The 20809-nt window shown below is 43.5% G+C and overlaps 1 protein-coding gene across 1 annotated transcript in view; it reads right to left on the reverse strand.

The window, feature by feature from the left end:
• Positions 1 to 20809, reverse strand: part of usp24 (ubiquitin specific peptidase 24) — a 48025-nt gene that overhangs the window by 11210 nt on the left and 16006 nt on the right. The window contains exons 26-54 of the mRNA XM_056275632.1: positions 20663 to 20761; positions 20055 to 20228; positions 19850 to 19935; positions 19611 to 19719; positions 19240 to 19395; positions 18932 to 19029; positions 18530 to 18625; positions 18090 to 18312; positions 17794 to 17956; positions 15568 to 15729; positions 15279 to 15349; positions 14963 to 15123; positions 14777 to 14838; positions 10468 to 10659; positions 6482 to 6596; positions 6207 to 6351; positions 5970 to 6089; positions 5695 to 5820; positions 5219 to 5317; positions 4753 to 4835; positions 4507 to 4648; positions 4230 to 4349; positions 3880 to 4094; positions 2278 to 2402; positions 1953 to 2094; positions 1639 to 1789; positions 1351 to 1446; positions 1161 to 1264; positions 933 to 1046 (exon numbers count right to left, since the gene is read on the reverse strand). Coding sequence (XP_056131607.1) covers positions 933 to 1046; positions 1161 to 1264; positions 1351 to 1446; positions 1639 to 1789; positions 1953 to 2094; positions 2278 to 2402; positions 3880 to 4094; positions 4230 to 4349; positions 4507 to 4648; positions 4753 to 4835; positions 5219 to 5317; positions 5695 to 5820; positions 5970 to 6089; positions 6207 to 6351; positions 6482 to 6596; positions 10468 to 10659; positions 14777 to 14838; positions 14963 to 15123; positions 15279 to 15349; positions 15568 to 15729; positions 17794 to 17956; positions 18090 to 18312; positions 18530 to 18625; positions 18932 to 19029; positions 19240 to 19395; positions 19611 to 19719; positions 19850 to 19935; positions 20055 to 20228; positions 20663 to 20761 — 3749 coding nt within the window. The remainder of the gene's footprint in view (positions 1 to 932; positions 1047 to 1160; positions 1265 to 1350; positions 1447 to 1638; positions 1790 to 1952; positions 2095 to 2277; positions 2403 to 3879; positions 4095 to 4229; positions 4350 to 4506; positions 4649 to 4752; positions 4836 to 5218; positions 5318 to 5694; positions 5821 to 5969; positions 6090 to 6206; positions 6352 to 6481; positions 6597 to 10467; positions 10660 to 14776; positions 14839 to 14962; positions 15124 to 15278; positions 15350 to 15567; positions 15730 to 17793; positions 17957 to 18089; positions 18313 to 18529; positions 18626 to 18931; positions 19030 to 19239; positions 19396 to 19610; positions 19720 to 19849; positions 19936 to 20054; positions 20229 to 20662; positions 20762 to 20809) is intronic.

Raw genomic sequence — 20809 nt, forward strand, 5'->3', positions numbered from 1 at the left:
GGAAAGACACATCCATTCTCTGCTCTATTCTATGCTGCATTTGTAGAGATATCAGAGAAGTAGCCATTGGTTGAAGTTTCACATGTATCTTTTTTTTTTCCTTTTCTAAATTTATTTCTGATTTTTCTCCCAATTTGGTGGCCAATTGATCCCTATTTTTTAATTCAAACACCCACCCTCGTACTGCATGCGTTCACCAACTGCATCTATCTGGCTGGTAGTCTCGAAGGAGATGACTCCCCACTTTCGTGACAAGGCGACTCCAGGCCGAACCACTGCTTTTTCCGACACACACAGAGACGCATTCATGTGACAAACACAAGCCGACTCCGCCCCCCTCCCGAAGACAGCATTGCCAATTACTGCTGCTTCGTCGAGTCCGGCCATAGTCGGATCTGAAAAGACCGAGGCGCGAACCCCGGTCCCCAGTGGGCAACTGCATCGACACAAAGCCGATGCTTAGACCACTACACCACCACGGACGTTTCACATATATCTTTGCCTGCAAAAACTTTCGAGAGGCTACAGCTAGTTGAGGACCTTTTCTGCAGCCAAGGGGACAGACAGTTGTATTTGCTATCCAAACCTTTTCTCCACTTCTAATGGGCTACTCATCTGCCTCTCCCACTACTATGATATGTATTCCACTTGAAATCAACAGCAATTTTGGGCTAATCTGTAAGCTGTTTTACTGCCGTACCACACACCAACACCATCCTAATTCATCAGAACTACTTAACAAAAAAATAGACGTTTTAATGTTGTGCTACAGGGTTTCTTTCTCTTTAGTTTCCATGAAAAATGGAGTAGGCCAAACCCCTCTTGTTTGAGATTACACAATAAAGCAGCCTTCATTGTGTTACATCACACACCTGGAGAGGTTGAGTTGTGTGATATCTAACCCGAGAGACAAAGAGCATTCAGATACTGACCTGGTGATTTCTCTTCCCTCTGGTCCAACCAGGTACTGTACCATCCACTCACATGCCACACTGCTCTTAGACAGCAACACCTCCACCGTTGTCATCCACTCATCTGTGTCCACCCTGAGAGAGAGAGAAATGACAGAGGGACAGAGTGTGAAATCGAGGGTGGGAAATAGAGATATTGACTACTGATATTCATGCATTTTTATATGTGGTGGTAGTGCACAAACACACCTGAGCTTCTTTTTGGTGTGTAGGTAGGTGTGGAAGAGGAAATGAACGGCCAGCTGAAGACTCTCTTTGGCCATGGCCTGATAGTCTGGATGCTTCAGTTTTGTCTGAATCACACAAAGGAAAGACATAATTTTCTCTGTATATACCAACAGTCAGACATGCAAGTACATTTCAATCGGCAAACACATACTGCATTGACGGAAGCCAGAGAGAGGGTGAAGTTGAAGTAGTCGCTGTTGTAGACATCTCTGTTTCTCATGAACTTCAGATTCTCATCTCTTACCATCTACACAAAGAAAGAGAAAAAGAGGGGTCTGAGTGATGCTGTAAATCATTTCCTTTACAGTTAGGAGCTATTGGCAAGTTCTACTTCTTGAGGGTTACAGCAACACAGAAGGTTGAACTGCTGTAAAAAAGCTGTTCAGCTTTTTCAGCTTCTGGAATCAGTCTCCACACAAGTTGCTTTGTGCCAGTTTACCTGGTAGATGCTGGCTGGCATCTTCTCTACAAACAGACCCTTTTTCTCTCCCTTACGGACCAGGCGGGTCAAGAGGGTGAGGCGGTCATTGTTGGCCCTAGGGGGCCGAGGAGAGGACTGTGGGGAGATATCAGGGGAGGAGGGTGCTGACCTGGGAGACATGAATGAGAGAACAAGATGATAACACAGTGCCACTCTTATCTGTGAATCTGAAAATCCAAAAAATCTAAATGTCTTTATTCTTGCATATCACAAGGGCATGAGCTTGTGAGCATTGTGTGTGTGTGTGTGTGTGCATATTTACGTTGACTCACAGTGTGAGGTCCTCGGCTTCCTGCCTCATGACGCTGACTCGGCTCTTCTTGGGCAAGACGGGTGAATTCTGGTCACTAATTCTCTGGTAGAACAACATGTAGGCATTCCAGTACCTCCGCCGAACATCAGGGTATGGGTTGGCTACATGATCATACATACAAAACACAAGCACACACATAAAAACAGGGATAACCAGTGTGTGAGTCAAGAGAAAACAACGAGGAAATTGCTGACTTTCGTGGCTTTGTCTGTTTGGTCTTGCAATACACATTGTTCCATACATGTCTGACAAGGTAGCAGCAGTTGTTGATATGTATAACTTACACTGGTCATAGACTTTGGGGCGGTACTCTCCTCCAAAGCATTCATACTCCAGAGTCTCATCATTCATATCAAATTCCTCCACCACGTTGTCATTGAACTTGTACCAGCGTCCACGAGCAGTCCCCCTAAAATAGCAGGGAGAGTGAGGAGGAGGAAAAGGAGAGGAAGTGGGTGGGGCATGAGGAACAGAAAGAGTCAAGGAGATAGAAAAGAGATAAGGAATGAGGAGGGGACAAGGCTAATTTAGCTTCAGATTTGAAAGGCATTACTATCCTTCAAGTGAAAACTTGGCACATCTATTCAGACTATGATAAATAAATAAAGTCATAAAAATTCATCATAAAAGCACAAAAAGAGCTTCTCATCACTTGTAGTGTGACTGTCTAACTCAAGCCTTGCTAGAGGGACTTCATTTGACCTGTGATAGCTTAAGCTTGTGGTAAGGGGAACAAAAAGTGTCTTTATCCTTTCTGTCTTTAAAGCAAGAGTATGGCACCTTTATTCTCATGAATAGTTTACAATGAGAAGTGACAGCATGGATGGATAAAGAGAGTTTGTAGGCTTGCCGTGCAATACAGATGATCATGAGTCCGATCAGGTAAATGTTTACTTCATGGCACTTTTAGTTGAGCAAATTGGAGCCTTTTTCAGAATAACCTTGTTCTTGAACAGGTGTACCATAAGATGTTGGTCTATACCTACAAACCAACTACCCTGTGGTCAGCCAGATGAGGTCTGTCTTTGTCCACTGTCCAAGGGCCTCATCCATCTACACATACCCACGAATACATTACTGACTTCTAAAATAGTACAATAGTGAGACCATATCCATCTCTTGGAGAAAAACCAAATTCTGGGTGGAGAGAGAGCGATGCCTCCTCATATTCCAGTCGTCCAGAGAGTGTTCCTGCCTTCCAGTGCCAGACATCTGGAGATGCTTACAAAATGAATCGGAACACAAAGTGAGTCTAATGCTGGATTCATGTGTCCCAAGGAGGTCCTCTTGACTCCAAAAAAATTCTCACTGGAAAACTTTGGTCATATGTTCATATACTCAACTAATTTGACAGCGCTTAGATTTGTCCCACCAAGCACACAAGTGAATTTATTTACAGCGAATATTACTCCTGACATTTAATTATCTTAACTACTGTAATATTAACATTCAACTTTTTATGACATAATATTTCAGAGGAGAATAGGCAGTCCTCGGGCCTTTAGCATTTTTGTCTATTAGACACGGGATTGTAGGGATCAGAGACATAGGTGATGGCTCAAATATGGATCCATCCAAGGCCAGCAGGGGAACCATTGAGGCTCCAATTATTTCTGGGTATATTGTGCAATAATTTAGTGATTCTGTATAGAAATTAACTTTTCAATCACCTCGCTCCACAGGGAGGTCACAGGGTCTGCTATAAAATAGGATACCATGGGTTGGTGAGAATGCAATTACTTGCAAGGGTGAGAGCAGGTAAACTCCAGTATAAAGGGGACCACTATGCCCATATTTCTGCTGATAGCACGGTTTCTCTTAACACTGAGGTAGTGCAAGACATTTCTAACTTAAAAAAAAGCTATTTAGGTCACAAGTGGGCTTACCGTCTGTCTTTTATAAAGGAGTAGTAGTGTCCGGCATGGGCCTGGCCGCTATGGACTACAACTCCCACCAGCTCATAGTTCTCAGAGATGGTCACCTTCTTTCTGGGTGACCCTCCTCCAGCCCCGTCGCCCCGCCCCTCACCTCCCTCTATGCTGCAGTCCTGACGGGCCATGCCAGCAACTGTGTAGGGCTCCATGTTCAACACCCAGGGGAACTGCAAACAAAGGCAAAGAAGACAAAAGATGATAGCAATCATGTTTCAGCCCAAGAGAAATTAATTTTAGTATAAAGTCAGGGGACCTCAAAATGTGTGGCGAATAGAGTGGAAAAATGCTGTTCTGTGTCCTACCCTGATCTGCTCGTCATATTTGATGGAGCGTCCACTTTCCCAGTCAAAACCAAAGCGCATGAGGTGGATACAGAGTACATTGGGGAGGGACTTGATACATGTGCGCTTCACAGTGGTCCTCTATTGCACACACACACACACACACACACACACACACACACACACACACACACACACACACACACACACAATCAATCTAGCACATATGTTGTCCACACATCAAAAGCAAAATGAGTTCACACAAACTGTTCACACACAGGCAGACCACTATACAAACCTTTTCCTTGCATTTTTCACAGTAGTAGGCATTACTGCCCTCCAACACCTCCCCCCTGACAAACTGATCCAATGAGATCTCAAGGCTCTGGCAGGAGGTCACGCCCAGATTCAAGGCCATAAATGTTTCTTCACGTTCATACCTGCATAGAAAAAGGTCAAGTGTTAAATAACAGTCATACAATATGCCATAGCAATATGAAGGAAAAGGTGGAAAAAAACCAAAACAAAACAGTTTCTGGCACACCTGTGAGGACAGTCTTTACAAATCTTCTGGTCAGAGAAGATTCCCTGGAACGTGTTTTTGAAGATCTGGTCCCGTCCAATTTTCTGGTAGGAGAGATTTATATCAATGATCTTATCACAGATGATGAACTTATACTGTACATGTAGTCATTAATAATAATTACTACTTATATAGCTATATGAATGCAGAGTTAACATTGTTTTTTAATGCATTAAATCACATATACCAAAATGTCTAGAAAAGAATGGAAATAGCAAGTGTATTGGAATCAAACAGTGTGAAATGAATCATGGGAAACAAAGTGAACAAAATTTAACAAAATCAAAAATAATATTAAATGAACACATGATTGTAAACATGCATTTTAGGATATGATTAAAAAGGTGATGATTAATTTACTTTTGAGGCAAAAAGTGCAACAAGCTAATTGATGTTGTGTTGTTTGTTAGTTTGTGATGTATGTTACCTTGAGATGTTCATCCAGCTGGTCAACCAGGCTGGTGAAGAACTCATAGGCATCTTGCTGTTCCCTTACATACAGTTCCTTGTTCCACATCTTGAAGATCTTCAACAGACATAATTATGTTGGACATATTCCCTTCAGACAAAACCACACCATCAGATGTTCTCTAATTTCAATTTCAGCCAAAAGTTGGTACTCAATTATGGCACGTAAGAGTACCAGTCGTACTCAGTTATGTGCCAGCTTTTCATTCCAACCCAACACTACTCTAACTGATTTCACTGATTAGTTCACCTGTCTGTTTGACGGCTCATTAATCATTGAAATCAGCTGGTGTAGAGTTGGGTTGGAAAGAATATCTGCATAGACACAGACCTCAACGGCACATCACTGAAGACAACTGGTCTACAACGTGCAAAGCAAACCTCAGAGTTTCAGATCCTGAAATAATTGGGCTTTCACTGTGAGTGGCCTGCTACCTTCCAGAAGTTTTCAGGAACATAGTACTGCAGTTTGCTCTCCATCAGATGTCCAAACAGAGACTGGACCTGACAAAAGACACTCTCCTCTGGTTGATCCGTTTCATCCTCAATGGACAGGAATGCCTACAGAACAATGCACATATGGACCATCATTATATAGAGTACTGGTATGAAGGTAATCACTGACTTGTTTTGAAGGCTCTATCTGAACTCAAACGGCTTTTTGACTGATCTCACACACAACGGAAACTGCATTTAGGAAATACGTGTACCTCTGGCAGGCCAGGCTGCATATAAAGTTGTTGGAACACAGCATTCATATAACATGTGGCTCCACCGTTCTTCAGGCCAACAAACCCTGAGATTGAGCGGCTGTCAACTGGGGGTAGGTACTGGAACAAGGGAGGGACTATGAGTTAGTTTTGCATCTTAAAACTAGATTGTGTATAAAACCAAGTTAAACTATATAACCATGACAAGAAGTTAATGATATTCTGTATGTGCCTCACATCAAACTCCTTGCTAAGGGAAGGGTCAGATTGGTGGTGCATGGATAGCAGTTCTCTGGTAATCAGCTGAAGGTTTGGCAGGGAGCTGTCTGCCAACATCACCAGCACCTCATAGGCTGCCAGCCTGCTGCTGGCTGTGCTGCACCTGGAGGATTTGATAGCATAGCCATCAATACATACATCGAAAAATACATAGTTATGGATTATGTTTATTGACTGTCATAAAACCATCCAGAAATATTCGGATAAAAATGTAGTAATTTAACGTGTCATACTTAGGATGGAAATCGTGATTGGGGGCTGGGGATGGCGTGGGATTAGAGCTGTTGATGATGATGCGTGAGGCTCGAAACAGGAAGTCATCCAAAAGCTGCTGGATCAGAGATGGACCTGGGCAGACAATCATACACAGCATACTCATGTTACACAATTTGATTTGATTTACTAAGCCTTAGGATGCAAGCACATTTCAGATTAAAATATACTCTAATCAACTTAAAAATAACAGGAGAATATACTGATATTTGCCAACCAATCCACTGGATTCATCTCAATTAACACTATTTGATACCAATAGGTAAATATGCAGTAGAAAGTGGTTTTGAACAAATCACAAGGGTCAACTTAAAGAGCGACCCCCCCCCAAAAAAAAACCAACACTAATGTACAAGCTATACATGGTAATGAAAGGGTATCATTAACATTACAATCCTAAATACATAAATATTTATAAAACATATAAAATATTTATATATGGCACATATATATCACATGACTGCAGACCAAACACACCCTGGTCACAACCTGTTCCAACTCCTCCCCTCTGGTAGGCACTACAGAGCACTGTACACCAAAACACAAAACAATCAGATATAAAAACAGTTTCTTTCTGTGGGCTATCATTCTAATGAATGCTTAATACTGTCCAATAAATTCCACCATTTTGTATATACTGTACAGTACAGTATACTGGTACACCCTGTCATGTCCATCTACCTCTGGCATGTATGTCAGTAACCTGCTAACATTTATTTCAGCATCTCTGATATATTCTCTGCACCACTGCACTTTATTACCTCTTATTTTGCTTGTATATAATCAATCCATGTGTATATATCTGAAGATTGTTGTGTTGTTATTCTATGTTTAGTACACAGAGAGCCACGAAATCGGAGTCAAATTCCATGTAGTGCAAACCTACATGGCCAATAAACGTGATTCCAATCCTGATTCTGATATATAAACCCAGCCACTGAGGATGCACAACCCAGTGCATTCTTAGTGCCAGTCCTATGCCCGGATAAATGGGGAGGGTTGCATCAGAAAGAGCATCCAATGTAAAACCTTTGCCAAATTAAATATGCTGATCAAAAATCAGATTTTCCATACCGGATTGGTCGAGGCCGGGTTATCAACGACCACCGCCGGTACTGTTGGCCACTAGGGTGTCGGTGGAAACTATGCTACTGTTGGGCGAAGGAGAGGGGGAAGGCTTGTCCAGAGGCAGCGCGAGAGGAGGAAGGATAGGAGTGCGGAGGTGAGAATCAGAACTTTGAATGTTGGCACTATGACTGGTAAAGGGAGAGAGCTGGCTGAAATGATGGTGAGAGGAGGGTAGATATACTGTATGTGCAAGAGACCAGGTGGAAGGGGAGTAAGGCCAGAAGCATCGGAGGTGGGTTCAAACTCTTCTACCATGGTGTGAATGGGAAGAGAAATGGGGTAGGGGTAATTCTGAAGGAAGAGTATGTCAAGAGTGTGTTGGAGGTGAAAAGAGTGTCAAACGGAGTGATTAATATGAAGCTGGAAATCGAAGGTGTGATGATGAATGTTATCATGCATATGCCCTGCAAGTTGGGTGTGAGATGGAAGAGAAAGAAGAATGCTGGAGTGAGTTGGATGAAGTGGTGGAGAGTTTACCCAAGGAGGACAGAGTGGTGATTGGAGCAGCCTTCAATGGGCATGTTGGTGAAGGGAATAGAGGTGATGAGGAGATAATGGGTAAGTATAGTGTCAAGGAGAGGAATGCGGAAGGACAGATATTGGTACATTTTGCAAAAAGGATGGAAATATCTGTGGTGAATACATATTTCAAGAAGAGGGAGGAACACAAGGTGACATAAGAGTGGAGGAAGATGCACAGAGATGGATTATATCCTATGCAAAAGGCGCGATCCGAAAGGGATTGCAGACTGCAAGGTGGTGACACGGGAGAATGTAGCTAGGCAGCATCGGATGGTGGTCTGTAGGATGACTTTGGAGATGAAGAAGAGGAAGAGCGTGAAGGCAGAGCCAAGGATCAAATATTGGAAGTTGAAGAAGGAAGACTGTTGTGTGGAGTTCAGGGAGGTTTTAAGACAGGCACTGGGTGGTAGTGGAGAATTGCTGGATGGCTGGGTAACCACTGCAGAAAAGTGAGGGAGACAGCTAGGAAGGTACGTGATGTGTCATCTGGACAGAGTAAAGAAGACAAGGACACTTGGTGGTGGAATGAGGAAGTACAGGAAAGTATACAGAAGAAGAGGCTGGCGAAAAAGAAGTGGGATAGTCAGGGAAATGAAGAAAGTAGACAGGAATACAAGGAGATGCAGCGTAAAGCAAAGAGAGAGGTGGCAAAGGAAAAGGCATATGGTGAGTTGTATGAGAGGTTGGGCACAAAGGAAGGAAAAAAGGACTTGTACCGATTGGCTAGACAGAGGGACCGAGCTGGGAAGGATGCGCAGCAGGTAAGGGTGATGAAGGATAGAGATGAAAATGTGCTGACAAGTGAGGAGAATGTGTTGAGAAGGTGGAAGGAGTACTTTGAGGGGCTGATGAATGAAGAAAATGAGAGAAAGAGAGAGAAAAGGTTGGATGATGCGGGGATAGTAAATCAGGAAGTGCGGTGGATTAGCAAGGAGGAAGTGAGGGCAGCTATGAAGAGGATGAAGACTGGAAAGGCGGTTGGTCCAGATGACATACCTGTGGAGGCATGGAGATGTTTAGGAGAGATGGCAGTGGAGTTTTTAACTAGATTGTTTAACACAATCTTGGAAAGTGAGAGGATGCCTGAGGAGTAGAGAAGAAGCATACTGGTACCAATTTTCAAGAATAAGGGTGATGTGCAGAGCTGTAGTAACTACAGAGGTATAAAGTTCATCAGCCACAGCACGAAGATATGGGAAAGAGTAGTGGAAGCTGGTTAAGAGAGGTAATGATTAGTTAGCAGCAGTATGGTTTCATGCCATGAAAGAGCACTACAGATGCGAGGTTTGCTTTGAGAATGTTAATGCAGAAGTATAGAGACGATCAGAAGGTGTTACATTATGTGTTTGTGGATTTAGAGAAAGCATATAACAGGGTGCGAGAGAGGAGGTGTGGCATTGGTATTGTATGAGGAAGTCGGAGTGGCAGAGAAGTATGTAAGAGTGGTGCAGGATATGTTTGAAGGCAGTGTGACAGTGGTGGGGTGTGTGGTTGGAATGATGGATGGGTTCAAGGTGGAGGTGGGATTACATCAAGGATCGGCTCTGAGCCCTTTCTTGTTTGCAATGGTGACAGACAGGTTGACGGACAAGATCAGGCAGGAGTCTCAGTGGACTATGATGTTCGCGGATGACATTGTGATCTGTAGTGAAAGTAGAGAGCAGGTTGAGGAGAGCCTGGAGAGGTGGAGGTATGCATTGGAGAGAAGAGGAATGAATGTCAGTAGGAGCAAGATGGAGTACATATGTGTGAATGAGAGGGAGAACAGCGGAATGGTGAGGATGCAAGGAGTAGAGGTGACACAGGTGGATTAGTTTAAATACTTGGGGTCAACTGTTCCAAGTAACAGGGAGTACGGAAGAGAAATGAAGAAGAGTGCAGGCAGGATGGAGTGGGTGGAGAAGAGTGTCAGGAGTGATTTGCAACAGAAGGGTACCAGCAAGAGTTAAAGGGAAGGTTCACAAGATGGTAGTGAGACTAGCTATATTGTATGGCTTGGAGACAGCACTGACAAAAAGACAGGATGCAGAGCTGGAGGTGGCGGATTGAAGATGCTAAGATTTTTGTTGGGAGTGATGAAGAAGCACAGGATTAGGAACGAGTATATTGCTCTCTATTTTAATGTGGGGTGTGTATGTAAGTCTGTTGTGTGATGAAAATTAAATATAAAAAAGGGCATTTGTTTGCAAGTAAATCTTCAGGATTGTGCCTAGATAACAATCTCCTTTCTACCTTACTAGCTAAGTAATGAACAGAGGAACTGCATAGCTGTGATTATATACTTATGTGTGCTCACCAAGATGCTCCTTCTCATTGCCACAGAGTGAAAGCAGAGTCTTGATGAGTCGGAGGTGTCCTGCTTGGAGGATGTTGTCTGCCTCGCTGGTCTCCATCTCAGAGCTCCAGCTGGGCTCAAAGTTGTCCAGCCAGGAGATCTCATCCTCCAGCATGGTGGCCGCACTCACTTTCAACACCTCCATCTCTGAGGCTACAAAAGTAGGAGGTAGGGAGAGATGGAGGTTAGAAGGTCGGGAGAGGAGGAAAGGGGAAACCAAAAGCAAGACCCACTGATAGAGGTTATGCTACACTGACCTCTAGTGGATGAAAAGATAAAACTTAATTTTTTCTAGTTCAAGTTATATCAAAAAACACTTCATTTAAATTTCACAACAAAAAACATTACGCAAACGTCCTCATTCAGTATCGCTTCAACGTAACCAACCCGATCTGTAAGTGTCATTACCTTGACAAGGTCTACAACCCTTTAAAAAAGGTACCATTACTTGTTTTCAACTGATAGTCAGTCCTCTAATAGGAATATAAAACAAATTTTTGTAAGTGTGTGACCACTTATATATACCACGGGAAGGGTTTGAGACAGAAGCAGACACGGGTTTGGCGGTTAACACAGGTTTTATTTAACAATGTCTCTCTCGTCCAGTCTCTCACATGGTTGTTTCCTCACTCTCTCCTTTCAGCAAGAGTGGTTTACTTTTCTGTTTCAGCTCAGGTTTCATCTCTGTTTCCACCGATTTCTCAGTGTGTGTGTCAGTCAGTGTCTGGACCAGCTTCATTGTAGAATATACAGAGCAGGTTGTTAGTCTGGCACACATGAGGCTGATAATCAGCCTAGCTTACCCACTTCCCACCAACGTGAACCTAGTGTTAGCTCTGGGCTGGTGCTAGTGCCGGTTCGCAGTTGGTCCAACTTGCGACCCTTCTAAGAACTGGTTTGCTTTTCCACGGGCTAGAGCTCTATCTTCTTTCATATGTGTTTCCGCCAATTTCGCCGTGTGTGTCAGTCAGTGTATAAGCCTCTGGACCCAACTTCACTGCAGAATATATAGAGCAGGTATCACGTCTGCTCCCCTCCATGACCCACACCCACTCTCTCGCTCCACTTGCAACCGAGACTAAACAACACACCACTACCACAATGTGTTTATAGAGGAATGGGTGAATAAGACATTGCAAGACTTGGGAGTAAGTTGAATGGTAGAAAATGCCTCGGTCAAACAAAATTCACTTTCTATTCTGCTCAACACACTCTACTTCAAAATCAACAATTTCTTTATACATAACACAGGCTGAAAGAAAGTAAAATAGGTCAAAGTAATGTCTCAGACCATTCGGGGCAGTTTATAATGACACATCTACACAGCAGGCTGTTCTAATGCATCTACACTGACTAAGAGGATGGAGGCTGTGTTGCCTCATTGTACAGGTTACAATGAAATTTGTCTTCAGCATTTAACCCATCCTATTGTATAGGAGCAGTGGGCAGCTGCAGCGCCCGGGGACCAACTCCAGTTCTTCTTTCCATTGCCTTGGTCAGGGATACAGACAGGAGTATTAACCCTAACATGCATGTCTTTTTGATGGTGGGAGGAAACCGGAGCACAGCCACGCAGACATGGGGAGAACATGCATACTCCACACAGAAAGGACCTCTTGCTGTGAGGCAACAGTGCTAACCACTGGGCCACTGTGCCACCCTAAGCAGAGCCTTACATATTACTGACCATGTTAATATAAAAAAAACTTACAAACTATTAACAGCTTGGATGCTGAGAACGCTTTTGACTTGATCGGGAGGGAATTTCTTTATCGAGTTATGGCCAGTTTGGTTTGTTTTGGGGTTTTTTTGGGATTTTTTTTCCTGTCCCCCGCCCCCCCCCCTTTTTTTTCCTCCCCAACTGCACCCAGCCAATTACCCTACTCTTCCGAGCTGTCCCGGTCGCTGCTCCACCCCCTCTGCCGAACCGGCGAGGGCTGCAGACTACCGCATGTCTCCTCCGATACATGTGGAGTCACGAGCCGCTTCTCACCTGACAGTGAGGAGTTCTGCCAGGGGGACGTAGCACGTGGGAGGATCACGCTATTCCCCCCAGTTTCCCCCCTAAAAAGGTGCCCCGACCGACCACAGGAGGCGCTATTGCAGTGACCAGGACATACACCCACCCACATCCGTCTTCCCCCCCGCAGACACGGCCAATCGTGTCTGTAGAGACGCCCGATCAAGCCAGAGGTAACACGGGGAGTCAATCCAGCGATCCCCATGTTGGTAGGCAACGGAATAGACCACTACACTACCTGGATGCAGTTTTGGCTTTTGGAAGTACTATATACAATGTATATGAACAATAAAGTTTTCATCAATTGAAAAGATAAAGGTCAATGGTAGTTTGTTTGATTCAATAGCTTTACAATGTGGATGTAGGCAGGGCTGCCCAATTAGCCTAGGCCTCTTCAGTGAACCACTAGTCCAAGCAGTCGGACAGGAGAGAGCTGCCCCAGGTCCAGGTATACCCCTGTTGATAAATACTCTGACAATGTATGGGAAACATTCAGGCTATTTGTTTAATAGCTAAGCAGCCAAAACTCAGGCTCTAGTATTTCACTATATTCCCACTAAAGAACTTGTTGATAGGTATACGCTCAACTGAAATTCCTCCCACGCCAAGTACTTGGGGGTATACATAAAGACATGTTGTTGTACAATATTAATTAAAAATGTATCAAAAAATTATATTAGTCGGTTGAGCTCACTCCCTCTTGATTTTGGCAACAGTCAATTAACATGCAGTATAATAATATAGATATAGTAATATATCTTAATATATGTTCTTATCACTTCCAGCAGAGCTCCCACTCAAAACAGTTTAGGGAATGGATCAAGCAGAAATGTCAGTTGAACTTGAACAATATGAGACCTCTAGAGAAATATTTAACATTACACTTGTATAGACAGAGGGGGCATGGTTCTACCTTGTCTGAGAAATTATACCTAAAAGACCAGCTAAAACCACTAGTATACTGGCACACACCAGCTTATAAAGCTAAGTGGAAGGATATTGAATTTTTTTATGGATACACCTACAGTCAGAGCTGGGCAGTCATAGCAGGGAGAAGGAGGTTTCACTGACAGAATCAGTGGGTTAATTTTTAATTTAAGGTTTGGCTAGTGGTGGTTAAACAATCTCAGCTCCATAGACAGGTGGAGCTGCTTATTTGGCCAGCATAAGACCCAGACTTCATACCAGCATCTTTGCATTATAGTTATAGGCAATGGACTCAACATGGTATCACATCCTTTTGTACTATAGTGACAAATTGGGAGCTTGATAGCTTCCATTGTCTGTTAGACATCTGAGCCAGACAGACAGGAATTTTATAGGTACTTACAGATCAACCACTACTTTTTGAAAAAGGTAAAAGGCCTCAGTCCAGAGGGATCATCAATAATCACACAAATATTTATCAATGCCTATAAATCAGGAAGTAGCAAAGGACTCATGTAAATTATATCGGGGCACCACTCCATTGAGTAAAAGTTAATAGATTATATATAAAGCAATGATGGGCAAAAGTGATGGGCATAGAAATAAGGGAGGAGGTGCAGCAGAATGCCTAGGAAACCCAGTATAGCCCCAACTCCCTGACTTGAGAGACTTTTGTTGGAAAAACCTTATTCTCCTTTTTACAACCCCCAAAACAAAAAAACTAAATTAGCACTGTTGTGAGGGTGGTGTGGAGCAATAACACTGCACCATGCTCGCATATTTTTGAAGTGTCCCTCTATCCAATCTTTCTGAAATGAAGTGGGATCAGTAATTTCAGAAACATGAAGTTTTGGTAATGATGTTAGATTTCTCTCATCATACCTTGTTAGTATTCCCAAAGAACTAATCAAAAGTGGTACTTATCTTTTCAAGTCCCTCATAGTAGAAAGGAAAAAAGTTAAGATAAAATGATGGCTACATAGCAGCCCCCCCCCCCCACACACACACACTGTGGGCCTTTTTTAAGCACAATTAACCTCTTATGTTGTATGGAACAGATTACATATACTCTACAGTTACAGGAATACATGAAAAACAACAGGAGAAATGTGTTTCTTAATAAACTCAAGAGACAGAAACTTATGTATAATTAGTGTATGGATATAACTTTGCTCAGTTTCTTTGTGCATGTGTCTGCATTGAACATGCAATCCTGTACAGAACATCTTGTTCACTGTTTATAAAAAACAAACTATAAAATAAAAGTTTAAAAAATAGTTGTTATCTTATTTTGGAATGAAAGTCCTCATATCCAAGACTTACTTGTTAGGTCATCCAGAAGCTGGCATCTAAGGTCGAAGTATTCAGTGCACTGGGATAGCAATCTAAGGAGGGAACAGGCCATCAATCCAAAGTTTATGAAAGAGTTTGAGAGTTCAAATGTTTCAGAATTCAAGAGGGAGAGAAATGCAGAGAGCGAAAATTTGTACTTCTGCATCTGTCTTGTACCTCTGGTTGACTCCTCTCATCACAGATGTAGGGCTCCATAACGGCAGCTGAGCAGTGAGGATGACTGACAAGAGAAACAGGTTGGGTTTCTGAAGCTCAGGGAAGGCTGAGGTGTCTGTCTGGCTCAAAGTGTAGAGCTGATCACATGCCACACGACGGATCTGACCCACAAAAAGAAAACGGGATGGGAGTGACAACAGAGCATAAAGGACGAGTCATCTATATACTCCTAAAGACCTACTGTGCAAATACACATTTGACCTACATTTTCACATCCGTGCAAAACAATGAGCTGATGAGCAAAGAGTCTGTTTACCTCTCCGCTGGGCGATCCCAGCAGAATGTCGATGATGAAGTCATTGACAGAGGGGAGGTTATAAAAAGAAGCTGGAGAGAAGAAGAAAACACACACTTAGCATTCCATGTGAATGTGAGAGTAACAGCCTTAATTAAAGTGACCATTAAGCAACCCACATACAGGTACTAGAGAAACACAACAGATGTATGCCTTTTGTTGAGATATTGTTAATGCAACTCTGGGCAGGTGACTAGAGGGTAGGGTGAGAAGCAGTTTGGGTGCTTTTGCCTCTCTGCTTGTGACTTACAGAGCTGCTGACAGCGTAGCTGAAGACAGGTCACAAGCAGAGACAGCGCTTCACGGGCGATGATGGCATCTTTAATGGAGACGTTCTGCTGTCTGACACATATTCCTGCGTGCAACGCTGTTGACGGGGCCTCACCCTCACTGCTGGAGCTGCAATTACTTCCTGTGATTGTGTACACACACACACACACACACAACATTCAATTTACTGTTACTATATTTAGCACATTACAAATGCCTTATGTGTGATCTGTTGGCAAAGAACCCTCGTAAAAATGTCATCAACCACAAAACAGGAATGCAGCTGAACAACATTTATAAGCTTTAACACTTGTTGAAGGTAAACAGATGCGTAAACATGCCAACAGCTCATTTTTGAAAACCAAATACTGATTGAACTAGAAGAGTGCACACAGAAGAGTGCAGATCACCGCCAGCGTATCTCCCCTTCTAAGGCACTCAGACTTGGCGACAATCCACCCTTTTTTTGCCTACCGGGAGCAGGGAAAATACAGAGGCACTGCCTGTGTATCTCCCCTTGTCTAGTGCTCGCATATAGGCGAAAAATCAGCTCAGGAGTTAGCAATCAACTGCAGTATAAAACCAGTTTTTCAAAGGTTTTGAATCACTGCACCACGAGAGGTCCTTGATCATACAGTCATAACCGTGCACAAAAATAATTAGGCTGACAGGCACAGTAGTATGTGAGATTAGCGGCAGACAGATATACGCACACATGGACACAAAAACCAGTGTTTTTCCTGCTATTGTAAGACTTTTGTGCAGCGTCCAAGTTGATCGAGTGGGAAATATGGAAAAAAAAAGTTTTTAATATGCAGCAGTCAAGCTAAAAAAATCTACCTAATAAAGCATTTTGCCTGCGAGTATGTGGATGCACAGACTCGTAGGTGGACCCTCGAATGAATGCAACCAATTCTAATATGAACTTGCACTTTCCAAAAAGAAAAGGTTTGCTATGTGACCATTTTGGTCTGACCCTAATTTTGTCTTTATTTTCATAATATAATAAAGCTGGGTAAACCATTTACACTCATGCATGCGCAGCTCACATCTACGGTTGATTCTGACTGGGCAGTGACAAGAACATGCAACACTTACTGCAACACTTGAAAGAAAACTGAAAGCCACTTTATTTTGTCATTGTATTGTTACAACAAATTGTATTCTTACAACAAATTTGTCTTCTGCATTTAACCCATCCTATTGGTTAGGAGCAGTGGGCAGCTGCAGCTCCCGGGGACCAACTCCAGTTCCTCTTTCCATTGCCTTGGTCAGGGGCACAGACAGGAGTATTACCCTAACATGCATGTCTTTTTCATGGTGGGAGGAAACCAGAGCACCCAGAGGAAACACACGCAGACACAGGGAGAACATGCAAACTCCACACAGAAACGACCTGGGACGGCCTGGGGTTCGAACCCAGGACCTTCTTGCTGTGAGGCAACAGTGCTAACCACCGAGCCACCATGCCGACCCCTCCCTTTTTTTTGTTGTTGACTGAAACTCAGAAGTTGTTCCTTTAGCATATTTTGGAATATCAAAATTCTTTTAATAACTTTTGATCATGCCTCTGCCTGATCTGAGTCAACTGTAGATGTGACTCGTGCATGCGCATGCGTAAACTGTTTACCTAGCTTTATTTTATTATCAGACTAAAGACAGAGGTTATTACTTTTGGTTCATCCAGTGTTCCTCCAGTTCTCCTGTGCTGAGATCAGCAGTGAATAATTTGCTGACTTGCGAAATATGATCTGACTTCTAGTTTACTTTCAAGACTCATACCCGAATACATAATGTTTAGACACTGTCGCTGCCCTATCTAACTCAACTGTAGATGTGAGTCGTTGTTGAATTAGATCAAGCAGCGACAGAGGGCAACATTAGTCAAGTGAGATAGAATGAATGAAGAGAGGGAGCAGTGGTAGTAAGAACAAATGTTTTTCAAAGGTTTTGAATCACCACAACACGAGAGGTTCTTGAACATACAGTCATAACTGTGCAAAAAAAATTTCAGGCTCATATGCCAAGTAATATGCGAGATTAGCCACGGACAGACAGACAGAGAGACACACGCATGCACATACACACGACCAAACGCATTATCCCTCCCAGGCTACCACCTGATAGGGATAAAAACATAGCTTGCCACAGCTAACATGTAATAAATAAGGGGCTTTTATGAGTGCTGCTTTTATGTGAATATCACCTGTGCTGCTGACTCTGGTGCGGACTCCCTGGGGCAAAAGTGAGGTATGGCTCTCTCTTATTGGCTGAGGGCTGCCCACTAGATCTAATCGCCCAGCTGCAGCTGCCCAGGTCAGACGCATGAAACAGGCCACGGTGGATGTGAAGTCACCAACCTCCATAGTCTAACACAGGGAGCAAGAGTAAAAATTCAACTTTGTATTAAAATTTGATCTAGCAAACTCTGTACAAAATTTTGGGAGTTGGCTCACTGTGTAAACAACTAGATATCTAAGCTGTGTGCACTTTGTTCAGTACCTGAATAGCTACTCGGGCAGCAGGAATTATTTCTTCGACTCTTATTGAGGAGCGTTCAGACAAGGACATTTGTCTGTAGGAGGACTTCTCTGGAGTTCCACATAGGGACAGCTGCCGACCGGTCCGGCTAGCATTACGGAATGGGCGGGAAGATAGTGCCTCACCATCCCTGATGATGTCATCATCCAATACTGATGGCATACTCTGACCGACCAGTAGGAACCTGCAAAAACAGTCAGCCCAGTGTGTAATACTAGTTTTAATTAAAAATAGTAACTAATGTAAACTAATTTGAACCATCTATGAGAGAGAGAGAGAGAGAGAGAGAGAGAGAGAGAGCGAGAGAGCAAAGGGGAGAGAGATTGTGAGTGAAACTGAGATTGTGTGTGTGTGTGTGTGCGAGAATGAGCATGTATCAGAATGAGAGAGTAAGACAGTACCTGGCCAACTGAAGACAGATAGAGTAGACCCCTTGTCTGGTCTCATAGTCCACCTCTGATGGGATTGCATCCCTCTGCATAACATTCACAACCAGGCTACAGAGAAAAGACAGGAAAATGGCCAATAACCACTCAGTAGTTGCCCTAACTGTCAATTAATCCTGTATTCCTATATAGTTCACGGCACAGTGAATTGCAAAAAACATTGCAGAGACTAATGTATTCATGGTGCTTGCAAGGTGAACTAGTAGATAAAAGCCTCAACAATGCTACACTTGTATGCCAGTATGTAGTGAGCCGCAACATAGTTCCAGATAAGAGCAATGCTAACATGTCAGCCAGCCAGTAGGGCTAGCCTTGTTTTTTTGTTTTCCTTCAATTACTTGAAATTTGCACTGTTACCTGAGGCCTCCAGCCTTAAGGAAGTTTTCACAAAAAGACTTGACACTGGTTTTGGCCATCTCATCATCAGAAGTGGGCATAAGCTTGGAGCTCAACACCTGACATGCAGACAGAGAGGACAGATGGATTGAACTGACTTGTCAAAGACAATGGGTAGAGAAGAGAAAAAGGAGCAAATGGAGTTGGAGGATACACTCCAGGATTAAGAATATGAAATCATGTACTTGTGGGTGTGTGTGTGTGTGTGTGTGTGTGTGTGTGTGTGTGACTGTGCATGCATGCATGCATGCATGGACCCATGTGTGTACCTCCAGGTTGTAGAGCACTCTGAAGGTGGACATGCCGGGGGCAGAAGATCTGAACAAGGCCTCCAGGATGGATGCTGCGCTGGGCTGGTGCTGCTGCTTAGAGGCCAGAGATGGTGAACGAGAGCCAGTAGCCTGGCCAAGGGTGAACAGTGTCTTCTGCAAGAGAGACAGACAAACACACACACATTCTGGATGGTGAGTGAGAGAGAGATGAAATAAACAAAAATGAATGACAGTCAGAGAAAAAAATGTGTAAAGTGTTTGACACATTCACAAAGACAAAGGCATGGGGACAAAAACAGCAAAGACAGGGATAGAGACAGAAATAGAAAAACGTGGAATGCAAAAAACATAGGGGCATTTAGAGGCACCTGGTGACTCCAGACACTAGACTCTTTGGGGACAAAGTTGTCTAAGGCATCCTGCACGTCAGGATCTGTAGGGATCAACAGCAGCAGCTTCCGCACACGCAGAGTTATCCTGCAGGTAACAAACACACATTTCTGAGTAACGCAGAGCTTTTCTCTGTTGGTCGGAAAGTAAAAGTGTAACACAAAATGTAACACAAAATCAGTTTGACAGTTTTTTTCCCCCTCCATGTTTGTCTCACCTGGGTTCATCAAGGTTAGCTAGCTGGTAAAGCATCTCAAACACATTACACACCAAAGCCATCACCACACCAGGCAGTGACTTCTCCTGTGGACAAAGCACAACAATGGGAACATAATGTCGGAATATTTGGTTGTGCGAGTTTTTGAAAGCCACGTATGAGTGACTGAGTGTCAGCTTGTGTGTGGAAGTGGAGATGGACATACCTGCTCTAAAGCATAGGCAGAGTTAAAGACAGCAGAGCTGGAGCTGCTGGAAGCGGAGGCTGAGGACTCTGAGCTGCCAGAGGGAGTGCCAGTGCCCGAGGTCTTCACAGTCAGACTTTGTTCATCGCTGAAGCCCAGCTGGGAAAGCAGCTTCTGGTCCCTGTTCATCGTCAGCTAACAGGGAAGGGAGGGGAGGAGAGGAGAGGGGAGGGACAGTTGGGGGGCGATGAAGGGATTGAGTGAAAAAAAAAAAGACAGGGATTGAGGGATTTGTTGTTAGGGATGTGTTTCCCCTGCCATTGAACAACTGGGTTGAATCAACCACACCAATGAAGAAAAGCTTGTTTGCCCTGACATTTTTTCTTTTATTTTAACTTTTATTCAACCCTCAGCCGTACCAAAAAGAATGTCTTGTTTCAGAGCAGAGTTTAAGTGTCACGAGCACTTCATGTCATTTCATAGGCCATTCTAGTTGGACAAGAAACAATTCCAGGGGATACACTAGGTTGGGGTGGGGGGTAAAATACTGTGATGAGGGAGGGACTGACAAGAAAGACCCAAGGAAACACAATCTGATATTCTGTCCTCACAGAGTCATTGACCCTTACCACGCTGTCGTTGGCAAAAATCTGGACGTTGTCCACTGGGCAGCTCAGTTGTTCCGAGATCTTCCACCGAATACTTCCTATAGTCTCGTTACTGTGGGCCTACAGAGTGCGCGCGCGCACAAAGACAAAGACACGCACACACACACT

The sequence above is a fragment of the Lampris incognitus genome, chromosome 3 (genome assembly GCF_029633865.1).
Source record: "Lampris incognitus isolate fLamInc1 chromosome 3, fLamInc1.hap2, whole genome shotgun sequence".
Classification (NCBI taxonomy): Eukaryota; Metazoa; Chordata; class Actinopteri; order Lampriformes; family Lampridae; genus Lampris; species Lampris incognitus.